Below are 22,644 nucleotides of genomic sequence, written 5' to 3' on the forward strand. Positions count from 1 at the left end.
AAGCAACAAACAGCATGTAGAGCTTTACGATACGATAATAAGCTAGCACTTATACCGGTCACTGATTTGTGTTATAGAAGCGTGTAAATATTTAACATTCATTTATTACAATACAAATAAGTTACTTTTTTTGTCGAATAAGGTAAGAATAATGTAAGCATTAGAATCGTTAGAACAAAATCGTTAGCCACATCACCATGAAGAATTAACGTAAATATCAGTTGTTAATTTAACGTTAATCCTTATTTAAACACCTCCAGCAAAATCGCACTTAATAATTATTACATTATCATTAGGATTTTCTTGAACAATTTCAACGTCTCGTTTTGTGATTCGCGCTAAGCTTCACCCTTTTTGGATTATGATGCCTGATTAAATTAATCTAATAAACTATTCGAAACATAACATTTAAAGACGCTTGTGATTTCTTTATTTGTAATTTCGTAAAACTTATTACGATCCATGTAATTACGTTCCATGTAAAAGAACCAAAAAGAAACTATATATATATATATACATATAGAATCTTTTTTGACCTGACTAGACCACTTTAAATATATCGCTTATTTATATGATAGAAAAAAAAGGCCAGAGGAAAAAAATACTCTGTTCGAAGGCGCCAATACGGTGATAGGCCGAATTTTGTTCTCAAGGTCATTTCTTTCGAGATTTCAAGGTCATCGTATTTTTTTTTAAATGGGACTGCATATTTTCACTACAATAATCTTATAACTTATATAAAAAAGAATTCAACGAGGTGCAATATGTTAACCTTTAAGTGACCTTTATCGAGAAAATTGTGAAATGTTTCTTGTACAAAAGAAGATTTTTTGCTTATATGAGTGTTTTATATGTTGATTTGCATTTGTTCCTTCATTTACCGTTCTTCGAGCGCGTACATTTTACAATATTCTCGGCAAAGGTCACTTGAAAGTCAACGTATTGCACATCATTGGATTTGTTTTTTATAAGTTATAAGAATATTGTAGTCAAAATATGCAGTCACATTAGAAAAATGACCTTGAGAACAAAATTCGACCTATTACCGTATTAGCGCCTTCAAACAGAATGTTTTTTCCTTTACTTTTTTTCTATTGTACGAAATAAGCGATATATTTAACATAGTCTAGTTAGGCGAAAGATCCTGTATATATATATCCAAATAACAGGATTAAATCAAATCGGCGCTTGTCTTTCCTTTCGTTTTTTATAAATAATTAATTCATAAACACAAATAATTTACTTAATGTCTTATAACTGATAGTAAAAAGACATTTTATACCATATTAAAAAAAAAAAAAGGAAAAAAAAAGAAAAATATGAAAAATTATTCTTCAAAACTCTTGATATTTGTTCTTTTTTTCTTGGATTTGTCTCGTTTCTTTTGACGAAAAAAAATAATAACATTAAAGCAAGCTTAGTGGACTTATCAAGAAAACCGCAAAATTACGGACCAAACGCTGGAGGCAGTGACGATGTATACTCTCTTAATTGCTCTTACTTAAATACTAGATAATGTGTAGGTTGTACATTATGTTTAATACTATATGTATACATATATACATGACCGATACAGACCGTACCGTCGTCGCGTCTATTTAAATGTGATGCTTTTTATTTAATTCAAATGATGAATGAACGAATGATGAATGAACGAATGAATGAATGAATGATTCAACAAATGATTGAATGAGCGAGTAAGTGGAATATGGTCATTAAAGATATGAAAATTAAAGTGTTTTAAGAAACAGAAATCTTTTCGAGAGGATGAATTCGAAAAATTACAATTTTTATTATGATTGATCTCTTAACGAATTAATTTTCGAGATCTTTATTGCAATATTATTATTTGAAAGAACGGTAATGCCTTTGCGTCTAATGTTTAAAAAGAAAAGAAAAAAATAATAAAAATTAAGAAAAAAGAATGAATACATAACATTAAACTTCGGCTAAACGGCTTGAATTGAAGAATAAGAAAATAAAATTAATAATAAAAAAGAACATTCTATATAAATATATATATATATATATGACATATATGATCTATCGTATAATTCTTGATGAATTTATTTTCAAGATCAATAAAACACACGCTCGTATGTATATCTATGTACTTATTTATATATATGACTGAACGTTATCGTAATGAACCGCAAAACTCTAAAAAAAAAAAAGAATTTCAAGCGATATCGAAAAAGCAACTATAATATATCAACGAAGCGTATCTTTTATGTTATGTTTCCAAAAGCAGAAACTAATAGATATTAGAAAATAAAATGCTATTATTCGTAGTACACATAAAACGTTTACACGTATTTTTTTCCTTCTCTTGATTAATTTTTATACTGTTTTCATCTGGATATGTTTGGCACGATTTGGCTTTGTTAACTGCCTTGTGAAACGTGTTATTAATCGTAATTATTAAAACGCCAGAAAGAAAGAACCTATTCTTTTATAGACGCTGATATTAAAATTACTATTACAATAACGAGCCTGTCTCTGTTCGCTCGAATTATTTCATTTATGTATATTTATTTATTTATTTGTTTTGTTTTTATTTTTTATTTACGTTCTTTTTTCTTTTTTCATTTATATTTTTTCTTACATACGAGAAGCAAAGGCGCAATGATGATTTTGTTATAAATGAAAAGAAAATTAAAAAGAAAAAAAAATAGAAACAGATACATTGCTAAGTGAAAAGAAACATTATCTTCAACGATTACCATTTCGATGACTTTCGACGGTACTCTTTGTTATCTCTTTGCTAACGATAAAATTAGTAAGAAAAGGATAAAGATCGACCTACGTCGCAAGAGACGCACGCATCGTAAATGCATACGCATAATATTTATGCATGTGAATTTGTTTATATGACATGCGCATTAACACATATATCATTATTCACGCTGCGTATATTATTATTTTATTTTCATACAATAAAACAAAAAAAAAATCAACAATGGCACGAAACTTTACTAAACTTGTTAAATGTTAGCTTTGATTTAGCGTTCATTCAAATATTGGCAACGCGATGAATAGTTAATAGTAATAGTAATAGTAATAGTAATAGTAATAGTAATAATAATAATAATAATAGTAATAAAAATAAAAATAAAAATAAAAATAAAAATAAAAATAATAATAATAATAATTAACATTACAATAGAGCACATTGGATTATCGAAAAAACCTCTATAGTCTTATTCTCAGTATTTTTTTTGTTTTCTGTTATTGTTACACGTAATTCGTTCATTCACTCTTTCTCTCTCATTCTTTTCCTTCAACAACATATCTCTCGCATGCAATTTTATACGTATCATCATTTTTGAAGTTATTTGTTACACGGAAACTTCGTTTGTGTTCTCTTGCATCATTGTGCGTCCTTGGAAATCTGACTAGCACATTGATTTCAGACGAATAAACTATTTACTTTCCTTTCGACATTAACAATGTCGTAACTGTTGTATTGTATGCGGTGCAAACAATATCGCTAACGATAGTTATTTACGATCCTCAAGCATATTGAAATCTCTACTTTATTCTTTCTCTCTCTCTCTCTCTCTCTTTCAAACATTTTGTTCCTTGATACCTGCATTGTCTTTATGCGTTACCTAGAAAGGAAGTCGAGTAATCTATATATCTCCCCTCTTGACAGTCATGTCACACATCAGACCCCTACTATCGCGATCTTTTGTATATAATTTATATTCGATTCTATGATCATCAAATTAAATAACGTAGTATGTTTTTTAATATCAGTCTCTCGTATAATCAATATATATTTTATATACAACTAAATATGATCTGCATTTAGGTTTTATGGAAGATTCGGATAAAAGACAGATATGCAATACCGCTGTTTAATGAAAAATAATAAGATATCTATATTAACATTTACGAAAACACAAAGATCACTTAAAACTAAATAATTTTACAAAGATGATAGAAACTAGTGTCTCTTCAAAATGAGAAGTATACAAACCGTGATTTTCGAAAATTCTTCGTAAAATATATAGCAATATGTACAGATCATACGATGTATCTGTAATATACTATTAAATTTAAAGAATAACGCGTGTTACATAATAAAAAGACTGCCCTAATATATACCATTGAAATCGGTTCCCTGTCAGATCTCATTCAAGTAAATATTATGTTTGTAAATAAACACAAAAATAAAATTAAAAAATATAATAATAATAAAGAAAAAAGAAGAGGTCATACTGTTTGTCCACTTAATTTATGTTGCGTAGGTTCATTCCTACCTCAAAACCAACATACATAATATGCATATATATTCGCGATTGGATTCGCTACGCTTATATAATATTAATATTCGAAGTGAAATGTAAAGACGTCATATATCATATTAAGAAAAGAAATAAGTTAATTATTAACGGTTTGCCTAATGTCTGATCGAATAAATTCGCTTATATCGGTGTGACATATAATCAAATGTTATCTTTTTCACTTTCCAAAAAATTTGTTTTAAATTCGCCTTCGTGTAACATCACTGTCAGGAGGCGCAACTGTACTCGTACTACCGACGACTGATTCTTTCTCAACGATCACGGACTCGATTTGCTGAGAAAGTTAACCAACATTCGTTCATGTCTTGCACTTAGGCGTGCGAATCTCCTTAATATTGCGATCCTTAATGTCGCAGAATTATTTGTTAGTTAATTTTTGCTGTTGCTTCGTGGACTTGCCGGTTGACTGTTCGTTTGCTGTGCACGTTGTATGTAAATATACAAAAGCTTTAATTTACTTGCATAAAGAGAACTCAAATGGGGTTTTAAAACTTCTTCCCCAACCGCTGCATGTATTGCTACCATACAAAAAACTGCACTTTTACGAACCGTACTTTCAACATCGTCGTATGCCTAAAAAATAATTAGTATAATATTTTATCGAAAACAAACATACAGAGTGTCTCAAATAATTTGTTTTTTATTGAGGCATATAACGTGAAAATTTACGTTTGCAACTATAAATTTCACGCAAATGTACTGTGGACTCGTTTCAATGTTATCAAAGCAAACGAATATTGAAAAACAAGTAGAATTCAATCAATCATGCTAAATCTTGTGACCTGACTACATGCAATCAAATTAATGATATTATTTTAACGGTATGGAATGACAAGTTTAAAATATGAATTACACGATTCAATATTTTACATATTATTGACGATAACAAACTCGGCCCATTTGAAATAATGAGATTGTTTATCGTAACTTACGCAGAGAAAAATATTTTTCCCATCTCAGCAACGACAATTTGTTACCCTCAGATGCTATTTAAATTAAGTTTTGCTAATTTTAATATTTTACATATATCACGAAAAAAAAGATTATTTAAGATACTCTGTATATTATTATAATGGTACACGATATTTTCAATAAAAATATTTACCTTAATAAGTCCTGGCATAATTTTCGAAAGATGAGGCTCTATAGCTTCGCGTCCCCAGTGTTCAACTATCTTGTGAAGCATTTTAATCGCTCCCATATTTAAAGGAAATGGTTCTGTTGTTATTATAGTTGACACAACAAGAATAATTTGTTCTGGTCTGAGAACAGTAGCAATTGTCGCTGCACACTTCTCCGCTGTCCGAAGAACCTGTGCCTTTTTTTCTTATTATAAATTATATAACATGCATATTTAATAATTATTACAAACGAACAAATACCTCTGTCATCCTTACCGGCGCTCTAACACTATCTCCGCTAGAAGTACCATCGGCTTTCTGATCATCAAACTTATGGGCAGTGATTACTTTCAATACCAACAATTCAGGAAAAACAGAAAAACATTCCAAAAGCTCTGGACATTTGAGCATTTCAATTAACGTCTGAAGTACTTCTATTTGTAACTGTTGACTATCGCTATTTACCCTATCTAATAATGTTTTGAGAAGCTTTCTGATAAAACAAAAAAAGAAAAAAGAAATTGTTAATCCAAAGATAAATCAAGAATATTCAAAATATAATATAAATATAATAAAAATAAGTATACTTGAAATTTTGTTTGACATATGTAGCGTCTCCTTCTCGAACATATGCCTGAAAATTCTGCAAAGCTGTTATTTTTTCGGAAGTTTGCGTCAATTTAGATTGTATAGTTTTAATCATATTATCTAATATTTCTGGTCTTTTGGCGGAGTCTGGGGATGATCCTAAAATAAAATGATTTAAAATATATTTCAAATTTAATCAATCCTTATATTCACATTTATTCAATTATATATCTTCTGTTTTTACCATGATTTTTATAACCATTGTTCTCTTGAGGTAATATAAGATCCCCAGCGATTGTATCACTCGAACCATTTACTGTTATATTTGTAACAGATCGCCCTCTTTGTGTTGGTGATGATACTGAAGAAGACCTTCCCTGATAATAATAATGATAATTATAATTATAATCTTCTTCCTCTTTTTATTAGGACTTTGTCCTGTTATAATAGCTTTTTTTTTTATTGCTATTTCTACGAGCGATTCATTGTTTTTACCGAGGGTAGGTTGCTAGCCTGACCCTCGAACCCTCTCATCTGTGCTTGGGACCAGCTCTAGATGTTAACTAGACGTGCATGGCGGCATGGCCGTTGATTATAATAATAATAAGAATGATAATGATAATAATAATAATAATAAAATATTAATAAATAATAAGAGGGGCATGTGGCATCAGGACAAAATAAAAATAATACTTAGTATACTATCAACAACAGGAAAATACTACGGAACATTTATCAACACGTCTACACACTACAACTACATCCAGACACATACATATAGTTAGAAACATTTATAATCATTGACATATATTCAATACATTATAAAATTATAACTAGAAAAGCTTGACCATGATCTACGTGTTTTCCTATTTAGCATAAATCAAAAAACCGTCTGAGAGAAAAAAAAGAAAAAATATAATAATATTTATAAAAACGTTGTACTAAACAATATATAAAAATGTTTATTAATACATTGCATGTTATAAGAGGTTAGTAAATATTTCTCTTGAGGCCAAGACAAATATTTGTTAAAAATAACTTGTTTTCATATAAAAATTAAAACAGTATTGCAAACATATTGTAAAAATATTATTTTTTAAGGGGTTATACGCAGTTAGGATTTTCAAAAAATCGATTTTTTTTTTGCATTTTCGGAATGTACATATATTTAAGTATATTCTCTGAAAATTTCAAATCGATCCGACAAATATTCTTCACTTCATGTAAGCTGCAAACAAAAATTTTTAACTGTAAACGTCTTTTGAAACTTTAAACGCGTTTTTCTCAAAACGGTGTTTTCAAAGTCGGTGATCTCGATTTCTCAGAAATAACTCAACCGATTTGTCTTATATTTTTACACAATATTCTTAGATATATTCCTCGGGTATTGACGAGAGGAATAAGATTTTAAAAAATTATTACTATTTTTTTTTTACAATTTAGAGCGAAAATTTTAGTCAAAAACAACAACTTTTTTTCAAATAGACGCCATTTTGTCAAAAATCAAAATTTTTAAAATTCCTCTCGTTAATACCTGCATTAATCTATCCTTTAAAAGAATCCACCATATTTTTTAATTTCGGATAATCCAAACCGCCAAAATGGAGATCACCGCCAAACGTCTTTTTTTAGAGGACGTTCAGGAAATCATCTACAGGAGCAGTGCAGATTAATATTTTTACAGAATCGACGCGCTATTGTATTCTTAAAAGTTCACTCTATTTGAATTACCAACAATTTTTTTTGAGAAATAAAAACTGTTTCTATAAAAAATTCATGAAAATACGTCTTTTTCGAGCCTCGCAACTGCGTATAACCCCTTAATAAATTAATAATAAAAAGTATATGAATAACATAGCACAAATGGAAAAATTAATGTCACGCAATGTATTAAATAAAGAAATAACTTATATCTTTATAAAAGAAATAATAGTTTTACCGAATTAGATAACGTTAGACCTTCTATCCTTTCTTCTAAATCAGCCATATTACTAATACCACTATCTTTGCTTGTTGTAGCTCTTTCTAAACGCTCGAATCCATAATTTTGAATTTCCGCTGTTGTACGTCGCAACGATCTGTAGGAAGAGATTCTAGATTAAAATGTTTAAAATATATGAATGGAATATGCTATTTTTAAATGTAATTATTCAACATTTATTACTATCTTACTTATAAACTTCTTCCAAATTTTCATCCGCCGTATCAACATCGTTCTTTTTATTACGAGCAGGAGAGTGTTGAGCTCTTGGGGGTGGAGTTCCAGGAGAAGCTGGATTACTCGATCCTGATGACTTCAAATAATTCTGAACCAAGGGCAATGCAGCTTCCTATATAAAAATAACATGAATAAAATATACAATTTTAACTAAATGAACACATTCTGTGTCAGATAGTTTCTCAGCGACTTTTCGTTTAACCCTCATGGGTCGTATGCTGCTCACGTATAAATATCGAAAATTTCAAAATTTCTGAATGATGCGTATGCGGTATGGAACAATTGAAAAAATTAACTTGCTAAAAGGACTTTTAATAACTTACTTGATAGTATTTCGGTAATTCCGCTAAAATCATTGTAACTTGTGGAGGATTTAAATTGTAGAGTGCTATAAACGCTTCCTGTGCGTGCCTTCTAACATCTTGACTTTTTACATCGCTCGTCCAGTCAAGTAATCTAGCTAGAGCAGTCCCTGCAGAATTGTTTAGTGCAGAAGGTTCTGCCGTTTCCGCTATTTGTGTAACAAATGTAAGGGAAGCAACTTTTACACGAGAATTTGGCGTTTGCGTTGGATCGGTTAAATATCTCATTACAGCTGGTAATAGTTGTTCTCCAGGGAAAGATTCTCTATTCAGACAAAAATTTGATACAATTATAATAGTAATAATAATAGTAATAATAGTAATAATAATAATAATAATAATAATAATAATAATAATAATAATATTAATAATATTAATAAAGTTATCATGTAAATTTTATATAAATTATCCATTTGAAATAAGTTTTACCTTACAACATCCAGCGTTCGATGAATTTTAGCTTGAATAGATCCTAATAGATCTGTACCCAATTTGTTTAAAAGTCTCGCACATAAAACGTATATCCAATCACTAAGATCTTCATTATGTGTCGTAATTAGTTCATTTAAAGTATCCAGAAATAAGCTGAACACTTTGGTATGCGAATCCATAAACATTTTAGTAAAAATATCCGTAACTTTACGCAATTCACTTGCAGTCAATGTACGTCCATTTGCAAGGAAATGTTGTAGCCCCAGCAAACCCTCTTTTCTGTCACCCCAATGTTTGTGAGCACAATTTTCTATTATTTCTTTAATATCCTAAAAAACAAGAACTTTTTTTTTTTTACAGTAATACAGAATTTGATTTTATTAGATCACACACACATGTAGTTTTATGAAATATACTTTCTTATGTTAAATATATATTTTGAATATCTAAATTTATTAATTCAGAAATAACTTCATATATTTGATTGCTATAATTTATTGACTGATTGAAGAAAATGATCTAAAACCTAAATAAACGATATGAAATAAAACGTAAAATTTAATAAAATCAAAGAGAAATAGATTAATCGATAATTAACTAATGAACTTATATTTGTGATTTAACTATATGTAGGATTAAAAAAATCTTTGTCAAATAGATGATGTAGATATGTATAATGTGAGAAATATTTCTAATGTCAGTAATGACTATAATACAAATGTTATAAATATCCGAGAAAAAGGCAAGTTATGAGAAATTCAAGAAAAACTAAATTTCACAAACCTTTGGGATAGACTGATCCCAGTTATCACGGTACAGTCTTTGTTGGGAGCCACTCCATGAGAACGACTAATGGGTAGATGGACGATGGATAGATACGAAGTAAACAATGGCACATTGCGTTAGTCCAAACCAAACAAACACGCCGCAACAAAAAGGAAAATGAAAAATCAGACATGCGTTAGCTACATTATGCAGAATGCCCAACTCTGCGTTCAAAAATATCCCTTTCTTCATTTATCAAATTATTATTCCTTTTGATTTAACACGTTTTATCAAAATTATTTATAAAATGTTAATAAAAATTAATTTCAGTTCTATACAAAATAACGTTTTAGAAACGTATCTATATATCAATAGAATTAGAATATACCACTATTAATACTAGAATAATAAACTTTTTGTGACCACAACTATTGATATGTACAAAAATTATAGTATAATGTTAGTATGACACAAATACCTAAGATGATAATGATTAAAAAATGATATACACAATATAGATAAGAACTGCATCATAAGCATTTTACAGCACACAATAAAATGAAAATATGAAATATTATTCAAATAACAATCAATAAATTACTTAAATTCGTACTATTACATTTTTACATATACCAATACAATTATAAATTACAGCATATTCATTATCTGTATTACTTTTATATTTACACATCAGAAATTTACCCGCAATATTGTATTTTATAAATAACTAAAAAACGCAAACTTAAAGGAAATGGTAAGCATACTTAAAACATGTACCATGCAGTAAGCATTAAGTGCTTCACTACTAGAAATTTTGATAAGGGAAAAAGCTAGATCTAACAATGAATATGCTTTGTCAAATGTTATCATTGATTTCTGTTTAACTTCAAATTATTTTGAAATGAGAAACATAATACAACTGATTTTCAAACTTCAAAAACTCACATCACTAGGTCGCCTGAAACTGTCCATACTGCGTTCTGAGCATATACTGCTAGTTTCGCTGTCATCACTGTGTTCACTTTTGACTCTTGTAGCTCTATTATAACAACTGTCAATACTATCAAAAGTAAATGCATCTGCTAAAGCAGACTCTGCTTCACGAGATTGTTGTAACATCTTTTGTGCCAAAACTGGTCTAGACTGAGGCCTATCTGTTGGTGACATATGTAAACTCCTTCCTCTAATTAATTATAATTATATAATATTATTATCACATAATTTCAATTTATTACAATGTGCATTTATTGCAATAAATATATAGGGCCATTTTACACCAACTGAGCCACTTTTATAGATAACCTATTTCGATTCGACTAAAAATTTTATATGTTATTTATCCTGACAGAAGACATATTCATGATTTTTTTCAAATTTTTTCGACAACTCTTTTTTGAGATATGAATTTTTTTTAAATTTGAGGATTTTTTTAAATTTAAGTTGTTGCCTTCATTTTTTTTTTAGGTGATAAAAGATATAAAATATAATATTTCCAGCTTAATATCGAAAAGGGGTCATCTAAAAAAGTGGCTGACTTGGTCAGAGTGCCCCATACATATATATGTATACACCTAAGACTTATTACACGGTTTTATTAACAAATGTTATTAACTTTTACACAATTTATTGAATACATTTCTAGTTATTATTATGCTATTCTGTAATTTAATTTATTCATATTTTTTTTTTTTAAATATTTGAAAAATTTTCTTTAACATTACACCTTTCCTTTTATGAATTTATTGAATAAAATTCTGTTATCAAATTGCATTTTCTATTCTTTTCTTTAATTTAAACACGAGTTCTATATTTTATTAAAAATCAATTGTTTCATAACTTTTGTTACACGATACGACTTTACCGTGTAAAGAGTCCCAAGTATATGTTTTTGTAAACAATTACACAGTACTTAAATACTTAAATATTACTCTAAACAAAATATTATTATATTAGACATACCGCATTTTAGATGCAAAACTTCGATCCATTCCAAATCTCTGTGGACTAGGTTCACGGCTATTGCCTGTACTTCGAATACCATGTCCAGATAATTTCCTTGGTCTTGCCATTAATGATTCTCCTTCACGATTATACGTTGTATAACTCAACCTCGACGATGGTGAGCCTGACCTACTGCTGGCTACCATTAAAAATAAGAAAACGTATAAGATTTTTGTAAAATTATATGCAGATTTGTGTAAGTACACATGTGTATATGATTAAATGATTAAAAATAATTGAAAATGATGGAAATCTTAATCATTTTGAAACACTTACGTTGCGATTGTGAAACTCCTGCTACCCTTGTTCTAGTCCTAGCTGTCCGCTCAGGACTAGCAACAGCAGCGGTATCAGGTGATTTACTGTGTCTTGCTATACAACAAACATAATAAAGTTAGCAAAAAAAATGAACAATCTGTATATCAATACAAATGTATACAAAAAGAATATGCAAATATTACATTAGAGGGTAACAAATAATAATACCTTGTTTACCCTGATGATTATGATCATTATCTTCAGGCAGCATAATAATAATAATTTAATAAAAGGGAAATACACAACTAACTAATTAACTAACTAATTTTAATAATCTAACGCGCGCGCGCCTTCTAAAATAATATAAAATAAATATTTAAATACTTACGAAGTGTAGCTTTATATCTACTCATATTTCCATATGTCAATCTTGCTTTAGCTCTTTGGGCAGCTTGTAAATCTATCGCACTAGTAGATCTAACACCCGGCGTGACTCGATCTGTAAAAACATGAACAACATAATTTTTGCATCTAAAAAAATGTTAACAATCAATAACATTATAATAAACATTACAATAAACATATATAAATATTTCATGTGGGCCCAAGCACAAAGTGTCTGTAAATTAACAATAATACTAATGATCGTAAAAGTAATTACAATTCTATATTTTAAATAGAAATATGTAATGTAGAAAAATTGCATAAAACATAAAATAATTACAATGATGCAATTACAATGATTATCTGTGGGTCTTTGTAGAATTGGGATACCAGACTGACGATATGAACGAGGTAACGACGGAGTACGTCTGAGAGGGCCATGAGGTTGGCCTGGTGTCTGATGTAAGTTTTCTGTACTACCTTTGTATATTTAATGCAAAGAAGAGACATAAAGCAGCATGAAAAAAAGAACAATATAGATTTTATTTTAATCATTGATTCTCCGATAACTAATTTTCTTTTTTATTTTTTTTTAAACATTTTTGTATTATTAATTAAAATATCTACCTGTGGCACTTAACACAGGTCTTGATGCTCTTGGACTAACGCTTGTTGATCGTGTTACTACATTTAAACTGTTGATGCTTCCGCTGTTACTAAGAGACATCAGTGAACGCTTGTATGTTGCATCAAGACTGTTGAGAAGTATCTCTGCTTGTTCCGGAAAATGCTCTTTAAAAGCCCAATACGATCTAAACAGATAAGACTAAGAATTATAATCTGTTTGAGAGAAATATAATTCATCGATACTTACTTTCGGGCGAATACTCTTGCCTCAGAATCAGAATCAGCGATTCCTTTTTTAATAGCCTCTTGCAACACCATTACATGTTTTTGCAACATTTGAGTAGGCCACGTTTGTAAAATTGAATTTAAATATTCACACGAAGCCCGACGAATGTCTTTACTCTTGCTATTTAACGAAGATGTAATGATTGGGATGAATCGACTGCAATGTGTATTTTGAAGGATAAACCTAACTGCTACGGCCCCTGCTGTTGCCACGACCTAATGATGTAACAAATATAATAATGATATATGTTAATTTAGTTCTTTCATGTTATTAATTGTCAACTAAATAACTTAACATAATTGAATTTTCTATTTGGAAAGCAAGATTTACAAACGCATTAATGGATTTGTTTATTTTTTATCTATTTTCAAAAAATATATTATCTATACATATATTTACTAATTATATATTATTCGCAAATAGAGTATCAACATTATTACCTTGGCACTATTCTGTATGAGGTTCATTAGAGTCAAAAGAACTGCTTCTCCGAAACTGGCAAACTTGGTCTTTAAATGCTGACTCAGAAATGCCAAAGTAATACAAGCTTCTCTAACAACCTGTGACCTAAGATCTGCACATGCAGTTTCAAATGGTCGCTGTATACTTTTAAGACAATCCAAAAAATTCTCATAGTTCATACCACCGGCAAGAACAATTGCTCGAAGTTTTTTCATCTGTAAGGATACAATTTATATATAACTTGTATAATGGCATAAAATTGCGCAATAGCATAAATTTTAAAGATGCATACACTCTCTGTTCTTTGTTTCCAATCCTTCTTATCATCTCCAATAATATCTTTAATATTTTTCATTTGTTCTTCCAAATCCTTTGCAGAGAATAAATTAACCGTTGATACATCCTCAAACGATGTTAAAAATGTTTCTTCATCTACAGCACCAGCTTGACCTAGGTATTTTACAAAGTTAAAATAAAAATAAATAGGTATATATTTTATTGTATATTATAACACATCAAATTTATCAATAACAAAGTCGTCATTCAGATTTGAAATAGAACTATTGGACAAATTACTCTATTAAAATTTTTGTATATTTAAACTTAAAAATAAAATAATAGAATTATAATATAATTATAAAAAAGCATCTTACTATAACATTTATGTGTTTATATGCAATAGTGGAAACAATCACACAACATATAGATAAAAACCATAAAAACAAAATACACATAGTTAAATGATCAACATAACTTGTTCTATTCAAATAAGCTTTTGCATAGAATGATTATTTAGTTATTACTTTAATAATTTATCAATATTTACTACTCTAGCAGTTATATGTATATATTTAATTAGAAGATAACAATATAATACTAAAGTAGCAATTGCCAATAAAAATTGTAGATACCTGATGTTGATCTATGTGACATAGACCTACTGACGGTTGTTGCTCGTAGAACCGTTGCATGTATGGACGTAGCTGTCATGCAAGCAAATTGTTAGCAATCTTATTAGCAAAACATGAATACCTTATTGATGCTTGAGTAACAAAACTTTAAAAAATAATATATTATGATTAAATAGCAATGCAATAATAAATAAGCATAAGGATCATATTATATTCCAGCGCACAAATGTGCAGCAAATGCATGAAAATGTGCTACTTTTATAATGTTAACAGACAAATTACGACACATATATGAAATAATTAAAATTTATCAAGATAAATGTGTGTATGAAAATTATGTTTAGTAAAAATATCAATCAAAGCCAGTGAAAAAAAAAAAACAAAAAAAGATACATGATAGATGTTCTAAAAGTAATTATTAATAAATGTCTATGTATTGTTAATAACATTACGATAAGTATAAAATTTACATGAAAATAATATGTTAAATATGCTAAACAAATTAAATTGTGTAGAATATACAAATGCATTTTAAATAAATAATGATGCAAGCTTAAATACAAACTATAAAAAATGTATTGCTTTTTTTGAATGCATTGATTTTGTTACACCAACACATTATCCACTTATGATAATAATTATATGCAGTTATTGCAGGTCAATAAACATTAAAAATCTTGTATATACCTAATGCAGAACTTGGTGTCTTTGCTGGGCCAAATTGGCCTCTTTTGAGAGGTGCAGCCGTTCTTTTCAAAGGTGCTGATTTAATCTGCAATGTAGAAACACTTAGATTTGTAAAAGATTTTTCCATCTCTATTATGAATGAACCCTTTTGATACAACTATGAGATATTAGAATTGAATTCGTTTTAAGATGTTCAGATATTAATAATTTTAAATCTAATTTAATTTTAAATTTAAATATCAGTGGGTTACTATAGTCACCAATAAGGTACTGCAAAGTTTACAACATTGGATGACTATAGTCATTGATAGTATGCAATGAGCATCGAACATTAGGTAACTGTAGTTATCGGTAGTATAAAAAGGGTTAAAAAGTGTATATCATTATTTACCGCTCTGTCAGGCTCATCTGTGTCTTTACCAACTGCAACAAAAAAAAATATATATATATATATATATATATATTTTATAATTTGAGAGAAACAAAACAGCTAGAAAAAATATAGTTAGTGATAGTTATCGAGAAACAGTATGGATAACAATGAATGTACCTAATTCAGGATATAACCATGGCGGTTTATGTATATCGCAATGACATCCTCTAGCTCTTGCACCAGGATGTTTAACGATATTATCCCATTGAAGAATCCATTTACTACTAGCATCCCATATCTTTTTGTCGATACTAGGATACTTCTTTAATCCACGATGTGGACAACGATGTCCACTTGGAACCAATATTTCATTACCATTCATTTCGAACACACTTAAAAGGATATATATATTTTTTTTGAAATCAATGTACTTTTTCTTTTATACTTTTTAATTTATGTCTATAAAAGTAACATAACTCACGCGATATTTTCATGATAACACTTTTTATACATTGTATAGATTTTATACAATATATAGTTATTTGTATATTTCATAAATATTGTTCCAAATAAAATCTTAAAAGTCTCTGAAAGTTTCCTTTTATTTATATACTCGAAGTACATACAGAATAATCGTTTTCTCTCTCTTTTAGATTACACCGACGCGATTAGGATCATCATGATACTTTACATCACATTGGATAAAAAAAATTGAAGAAAGTGTAACGTATTTCTCACTTCTAAAGAGAAATTCTTAATTCATTGCGTGTACACGTGCAGTGAAAGTGCCCCTTCATTTTATTTCGAAGATTATTTTCTATCCACGCTCTCTTAACGACAACTCTAATTTAATTGCTAATATTAACTATGGATTATTTAAGACTAACTAAATTCTAGAAACAATATCATTTGTATGAGATATGTGAAATAAACACGAGGCGACGCAACCTTCAAAAAGCACGTAACTGAAGTTTACATTATCACGAAACGTTCTTTTCAAAATTTATTTCTTCTCTATATTAACAAGAAAATATTTACTCATAAAATATTAAAATAAGCACACAAATTTATTCATGAATTAATCAACTTTAAATTAAGAAATCGAGATTTTGTTGACAATTATCACATGAAAGGCGAGATAATTAAACGAACGATATATTTTAGGATAAACACACAAGATAATTGGCATCGAATAGAAATTCGGTTTACATTAGGCTGTTATCAATTTGCGATGAAACGAAATATTATTAAGACATTTAAGAAAAAATCAACATTTTATAATATAAAATATTGCTACAATAAGGATTAGTACTTTTACTTGAAGAAAGTATAATTTGTTTACTTCAAAATTGAAATTAAGAAATTCAAATAACATTGGGTTCTATTTTTCTAATTTTTGAAATAAATGAAATATAAATAAAATATTTAAAGAAAGATTAAACATTTCTACTAGATGATGTAGTAACAATAAGGATTATTATTTTTTTTCTTGAAAAATATATGGTTAAATTGATCTTATTTCTCTTAACATTCAAAAGAAGAACGAACAATGGATAGTCGGGGAGATATTTAATTTTAATACAGCCCTGGGACCCTCGATTGATGCGACACAACAAAGAGAAAGGACTAAAGACGCAATGTGACTACGAGGGGAATTGAAGCACGTGTTTGTACCAGTCTTGAATAATAAAAAATAAACACAAAAGATATATTTTTAATATACACTTGCGGTTTTACTCCGATCGATATTTATTCTTATAAGATATATATATGTTTAAACCACGAGTCAATATTTTTACCATCTCTTTATCACTTTTAACGTACATTATTGCTTCTATTTTTTTTGTTTTGTTTTCCTTTATTTGAGCATATACGCGCTTTAGCATTTACTCACGGCCACATACATTTGTTACGTTCAATCGTTACACGACTCTAATTTTTATTATAAGAGCTTCGAATAATCTATGCCTATCAGAACGGACAAGGACAATAGAAAAAAAAAACATAAAAATATATACCATGTAACTAATAGCAAATGAATTTTGTTTACGTCCGTCATCGACCACCTGAAAGCATTTAATGTGTATGAATACGAAGATAAAGTTAAATATTACATAGAACCGTATCTACATAAGCAGGAATAATTATTGCTAATGACGTAAAACATTTTACAGAAGAGAATAGAGAAGGGAATAAAAACGAAAGTGTAAATAATTACGTCAAATGTAATAAACGCACAATTGAGTCCCCTCCCCGCACCTCTACCCAAAAAAAATTAAAATGCTACAAACAAAAATCTATTTAGTAAGTGTGAATCAACGCGTGTTCCATCGGTACGAATATATTTGCATATAATTATTTGTAGTAAATACTTCGGTGCCTTGATATTATATTCATTTTATCAAAATCGCCATTTTTTTGCCAATGAATTTGGCAATTGCCTAAAAAATGGACAAAAGTCATCGAAAATAATGGAGACCATTTCAAAGAATAACAGATACATGATTACTTTATAAATAAATTTGTTTAGAAAAAGGCACCGAACATAATTACTACACCTAATACATAAAGATTTATATACAATCATTATACAAATACACCGAGGCTTCATGAATTTCTAGATATATTGTAATAAATTGCACGAAGTTCGACACTTTTACGACCGATTCGCAAGTTGTTCGCGACTCGACTCGCGAAGCAAACTAAACTGCGGCGTGTCTCGTCGAAAGACTCCCCAGGTTTGGCCAAGAGAAAAAGAGGTGGGGGAAGAGGCAACACCACAAAGCTCTCTTCCTCCATCGTTGCCCCAAATGCTTCGATCACGAGGGTCCAGATAACACATAGGGAGGGAACATGCGATGCGAATCTCTATCGGAAATTCCTTTTCATCTTTCCGTTTCCCACTTCCTATTACTATAAGTTTCATTTCTTGATTACACGGCATGATATCGAGGTTACCCAATTAAAGATCGTGGAATAAAATAAAAGGGAAAATTTACATGGATAGTATCAAACAAAAATATTGATATATACTACTACCATTTTTTTGCAAAATACTATCCTTAATAAATTTGTAAGTACGATTTTTTATTAAATTTTATTTAAAAATATGTCTTTTAAATTTTAAGTTTATAAGCAGATATATTTTAAAAAAGAATTATAAATATTTTTAATTAGTATATAATAAAACGGAATAAATAAATGATAAACAACGTAAAATAAATAAATAATAACAACGTATAGGCTTTTAGTTACAAAACTATTTTTAATTAGTGTATGAAAAAAGCAAATAAATAAAAAATAATGAAAAATGTATAAAGGCTCGTTTTTAATTATAAATAATTATTAATTATCAAAAGCTAGTTTCTTTTTACAGATAATATTACATATAATATATGAAAGTACTTTTGTTCAACACTGTACAAGAAATCTTGAAATTACAAGGATATTTTTTATATGTAAAATAATAATTATTTAGACCGTTTACAGACTTAATTAACTCCACTTTCAGCATTTTTAAAAGTTTTAGTATTAGAGCGTTTGATAAAAAAAATTGTTTTTATTTGAAATAAATTTCTAAAATTAAGCTTAACGCTAAAAAATGACAAAAATTTTTATGATCTTTGAATAATAAATGATATAACTTTATTTTCTTTTGTAAAGTTAATCGATTTGGCAAATGACCGGCTCATTTGTGTGTCTAGACTTGGAGGTAATATTTTTGGCTGAGGCGCCAGCCAGGATTTAAAAAGGACGAGCAGAGCAATAGTTGTTTCACACTCTGAGATATACATAATCTTTTTTATCTTCTTCTTCTTCTTCTTCTTTTATTAGGACTGTGTCCTGTTATCAATTCCTTTATAATCCATATAATAAATACGGTAGAAACGAACCATTACAATTCCATATGTTGTAACCAGAAATTTACCCAATAACAAAGATTATTTTTTAACAGTGAAAAAGTTAAAAAAAATGACTACTTTTCGTATAGATCGCATATAAAAAAAATCGATGATATTTAGGTGTCGTTTCTATTTTACAAAATGACGTGACTCAATTTTAATTTCAAGCCTGTGATCTTCTTGGAATTGACGATACGAAAGGTAAACGGAGAAGAATTAGAAAATGTTTTCTACTCGGAATATATTTTTACATTGATGTCAACGGAGTTCTCAGGAGAAAGCAAAAGAGGCAACGTGAACGTTATTAACGGGCATTCAATCGACAATGCCGATAGTCAGGAATTTCCTCCATGCGACAATCTTCGGCGAATTGTAAGTCGTTAATGTCGGGACTTATGTATAATTGTACATACTCTCGCTAGATTCTATGATTTTTTTGCGTAACACGAAATACGAGTAAAGAAAAAGATGTATAAGATACAAATAAATTCCATAGCGTCTATTTTCGATAGATCTCTCTCAAAGCTTGGTGTGACCTTCGTCGAAATAACAAAACGACGTAAATAGATGAGGTGAAATAGAAAAAAATAAGAAACTTCACAGAAAATGAAGTCGGTGTAAAATGAAAAAAATTTATGCAAATCGTAGATCGATCATTCAAGATAATTTTGATATTTTTTACAATTTTGTATGGTATAATGAGTATTTACTATATTGCTGTATATTATTATTTAGTGTATTATTGTATAATAAAATATACTATTATAAACTACTATAATAATATATACTAATAGTATACAGTAATAAAAACTGTTATAATGTTGTGTACATATATATTTAGTAATTATAATATTTTATTTTTTATTTCAAGCTATGAATCTTCAGCTATAATGTTTCAATATGGGCCTACTATGTCGTAACTTCAAATAGTTGCCAAACAAAATGTATAATTTTTCAATTTGGTAAAGCGACTTTTGGGACATTCTTATGTATGTATATGTATAAATATATATATAATATAATATAATATAATTTAATATAACAATATACAGTATTTTTATTATTTATAGTATAGTATATATTCTATCATATATTTATTTCTTAATATTTATAAAAAAAAAACTAATATATATTATCATGGCACTATTACTAGAGTACAAATTTACCGATTTCGTGGAGGTTATATGTTTAGCATAGATGGGAAGAGAGGATTAGAATAAAATAAACGATTCGGAGTATTTCTCACGCATGACAATGATACCGGCTATTGAATTTCATATTAGTTCAAGAAGAGGAACATCGAACCCACAAATCGTTCATTTATACATGAAACGTTGCTAAGGAAAATTGGCTACGCCTACGCTAACGTACGTACGTGTTCGTATTTACTAAGATACATAAGGAAGGTGATAATGGCACAGCCGACACATTACATAATATTGCATATACGTTGCATATTATCGTACGTAAACATACGTTTATACCGTATATCGTCAGCCATCACAAACTTAAAACTAAAATTCAAAGATAATTCTGATCTACAATAATTTGCATTCCCATCTTCGTCCATAATTCTTTTTTATTTTTTTTTTATAACGCATCTAATCGGAAGCTTTTGCTCAGTGAATAACAACGATCGTCTATTCTTTTTTTTTCTTTTTATTTTATTTATTTTTATAATCTAACGTTCTCAAGCAAGAAAAGTTTAAGGATAGAAACTTCAATGATACGTACCGTTGTTTTAACTTGAGATAATATGCTACATTGATTATGTTAATTATAAAATCTCGTATCTAAACTGTTTAGCGTCGTTTAGTTTTATTTAAATTGAAACAACGTTTGTCTCTTTGCGTCTTACTGATCGTGCCTGTAAAAGTAGATATTGAGAGAGATACAATTTTCTTTGATAATTCTTTGACCGCGATTATGGTCGCGATTACATTCGTTGTTTATAACGTTATAAACGTGAGTTCTCAAGTTACACCACGTACCGAAGTCAAGTCAATCGAGTGAGCTGAAAGTTAACAGGGCATCAGTTAAAGAACGTCCGGTCAATGATAAAAAGGGCACCAGCAACATTCTGTATTTCATATTTGATTGTACGTATCGTGCTACGTAAAACTGTGCATACTACGTTATATACCACCTTAGCCGGCACTACCTTTCACTTTTTGTGCACGTGTTCACGTGTCTACGATTTATACCGTAGAGACAACGAAGTCGCGTGATTAAGATGGATTTACTATCTAACTTTCAATTAATTTCGATTGTCAATTAAATCTTTTCAACGTCTCTAAAGTCATGGATCAATATAAAGGAAGTAATAAGGGAGGTTTATTTCCAACAAAGAAAGCTTCATGTATATCGATTCCTCATTGTTTTTAAGTTATACGTGTGTGTTTCTTTGTAATAATCAAATGCGCTCCAACGTAAATCAAACATAATTTTCTTTGTCAGTGTATACTTATTATGTATTAAAATAGAATTTTTTAAGATGTAAAAAATGCCGTTTTTCTTACTGTAAATAAATTTAATCGAAGCTCTTACTTCATATTATTGTTTTTAAGACTGAAATCTAGGGGTAGTTTTGTTAAATATGATTTTCACATTAGAATATTTATGGCTAAATTATTTAAAAAAAAAATTTCTAATGATATGGAATAAATTCATTTTTATTTTTCAATACAAAGGCAGCTATTTTAATTTTTCTAAACTTGAAAATGGCACAGAATTAGATAATAATACATAAGACTTTTTTATTGGAAATTATTTTTTCTATCATCTCTTTTCATTTGCTTTAAAACTTTTAGGATACCCCGTAGCATACATAATAAATGAATAATTTCTATTCATTGGATTAAAAAGAGGGGATTAAGACAAAAGAAAAACTTAAAAATTCAAATAAGGCTACTTCGGTTTATGAAGAATCTCGAAAGAAAAAAGAACTTGAATTAGAA

The 22,644-nt window shown here is 28.9% G+C and overlaps 1 protein-coding gene across 13 annotated transcripts in view; it reads right to left on the reverse strand.

The window, feature by feature from the left end:
* Window positions 1–3,573: 3,573 nt before the first annotated feature.
* The window catches only part of LOC122520614 (CLIP-associating protein 1), a 38,499-nt gene continuing 19,428 nt past the window's right edge, over window positions 3,574–22,644 (reverse strand). Inside the window, exons 1-26 of one of the 13 annotated variants that reach the window (XM_043640848.1) lie at window positions 18,367–18,479; window positions 16,267–16,372; window positions 15,963–16,177; window positions 15,804–15,835; window positions 15,413–15,497; window positions 14,726–14,797; window positions 14,107–14,264; window positions 13,793–14,029; window positions 13,314–13,567; window positions 13,067–13,251; window positions 12,794–12,919; window positions 12,444–12,554; window positions 12,284–12,313; window positions 12,074–12,169; window positions 11,756–11,936; window positions 10,742–10,979; window positions 9,815–9,880; window positions 9,029–9,360; window positions 8,561–8,864; window positions 8,192–8,349; window positions 7,959–8,112; window positions 6,264–6,396; window positions 6,019–6,178; window positions 5,693–5,924; window positions 5,416–5,628; window positions 3,574–4,883 (exon numbers count right to left, since the gene is read on the reverse strand). In XM_043640848.1, the coding sequence (XP_043496783.1) occupies window positions 4,680–4,883; window positions 5,416–5,628; window positions 5,693–5,924; window positions 6,019–6,178; window positions 6,264–6,396; window positions 7,959–8,112; window positions 8,192–8,349; window positions 8,561–8,864; window positions 9,029–9,360; window positions 9,815–9,880; window positions 10,742–10,979; window positions 11,756–11,936; window positions 12,074–12,169; window positions 12,284–12,313; window positions 12,444–12,554; window positions 12,794–12,919; window positions 13,067–13,251; window positions 13,314–13,567; window positions 13,793–14,029; window positions 14,107–14,264; window positions 14,726–14,797; window positions 15,413–15,497; window positions 15,804–15,835; window positions 15,963–16,177; window positions 16,267–16,340 (4,050 nt within the window). In that variant the 5' untranslated portion in view covers window positions 16,341–16,372; window positions 18,367–18,479 and the 3' untranslated portion in view covers window positions 3,574–4,679. Of the gene's footprint in view, window positions 4,884–5,415; window positions 5,629–5,692; window positions 5,925–6,018; window positions 6,179–6,263; window positions 6,397–7,958; window positions 8,113–8,191; window positions 8,350–8,560; window positions 8,865–9,028; window positions 9,361–9,814; window positions 9,881–10,741; window positions 10,980–11,755; window positions 11,937–12,073; window positions 12,170–12,283; window positions 12,314–12,443; window positions 12,555–12,793; window positions 12,920–13,066; window positions 13,252–13,313; window positions 13,568–13,792; window positions 14,030–14,106; window positions 14,265–14,725; window positions 14,798–15,412; window positions 15,498–15,803; window positions 15,836–15,962; window positions 16,373–18,366; window positions 18,480–22,644 lie in introns of those variants that run through there. The other 12 variants (XM_043640857.1, XM_043640773.1, XM_043640791.1 and 9 more) reach the window with 12 other exon arrangements.

Source organism: Polistes fuscatus, unplaced genomic scaffold, assembly GCF_010416935.1.
Source record: "Polistes fuscatus isolate 324 unplaced genomic scaffold, CU_Pfus_HIC Scaffold1, whole genome shotgun sequence".
NCBI classification, from domain to species: domain Eukaryota; kingdom Metazoa; phylum Arthropoda; class Insecta; order Hymenoptera; family Vespidae; genus Polistes; species Polistes fuscatus.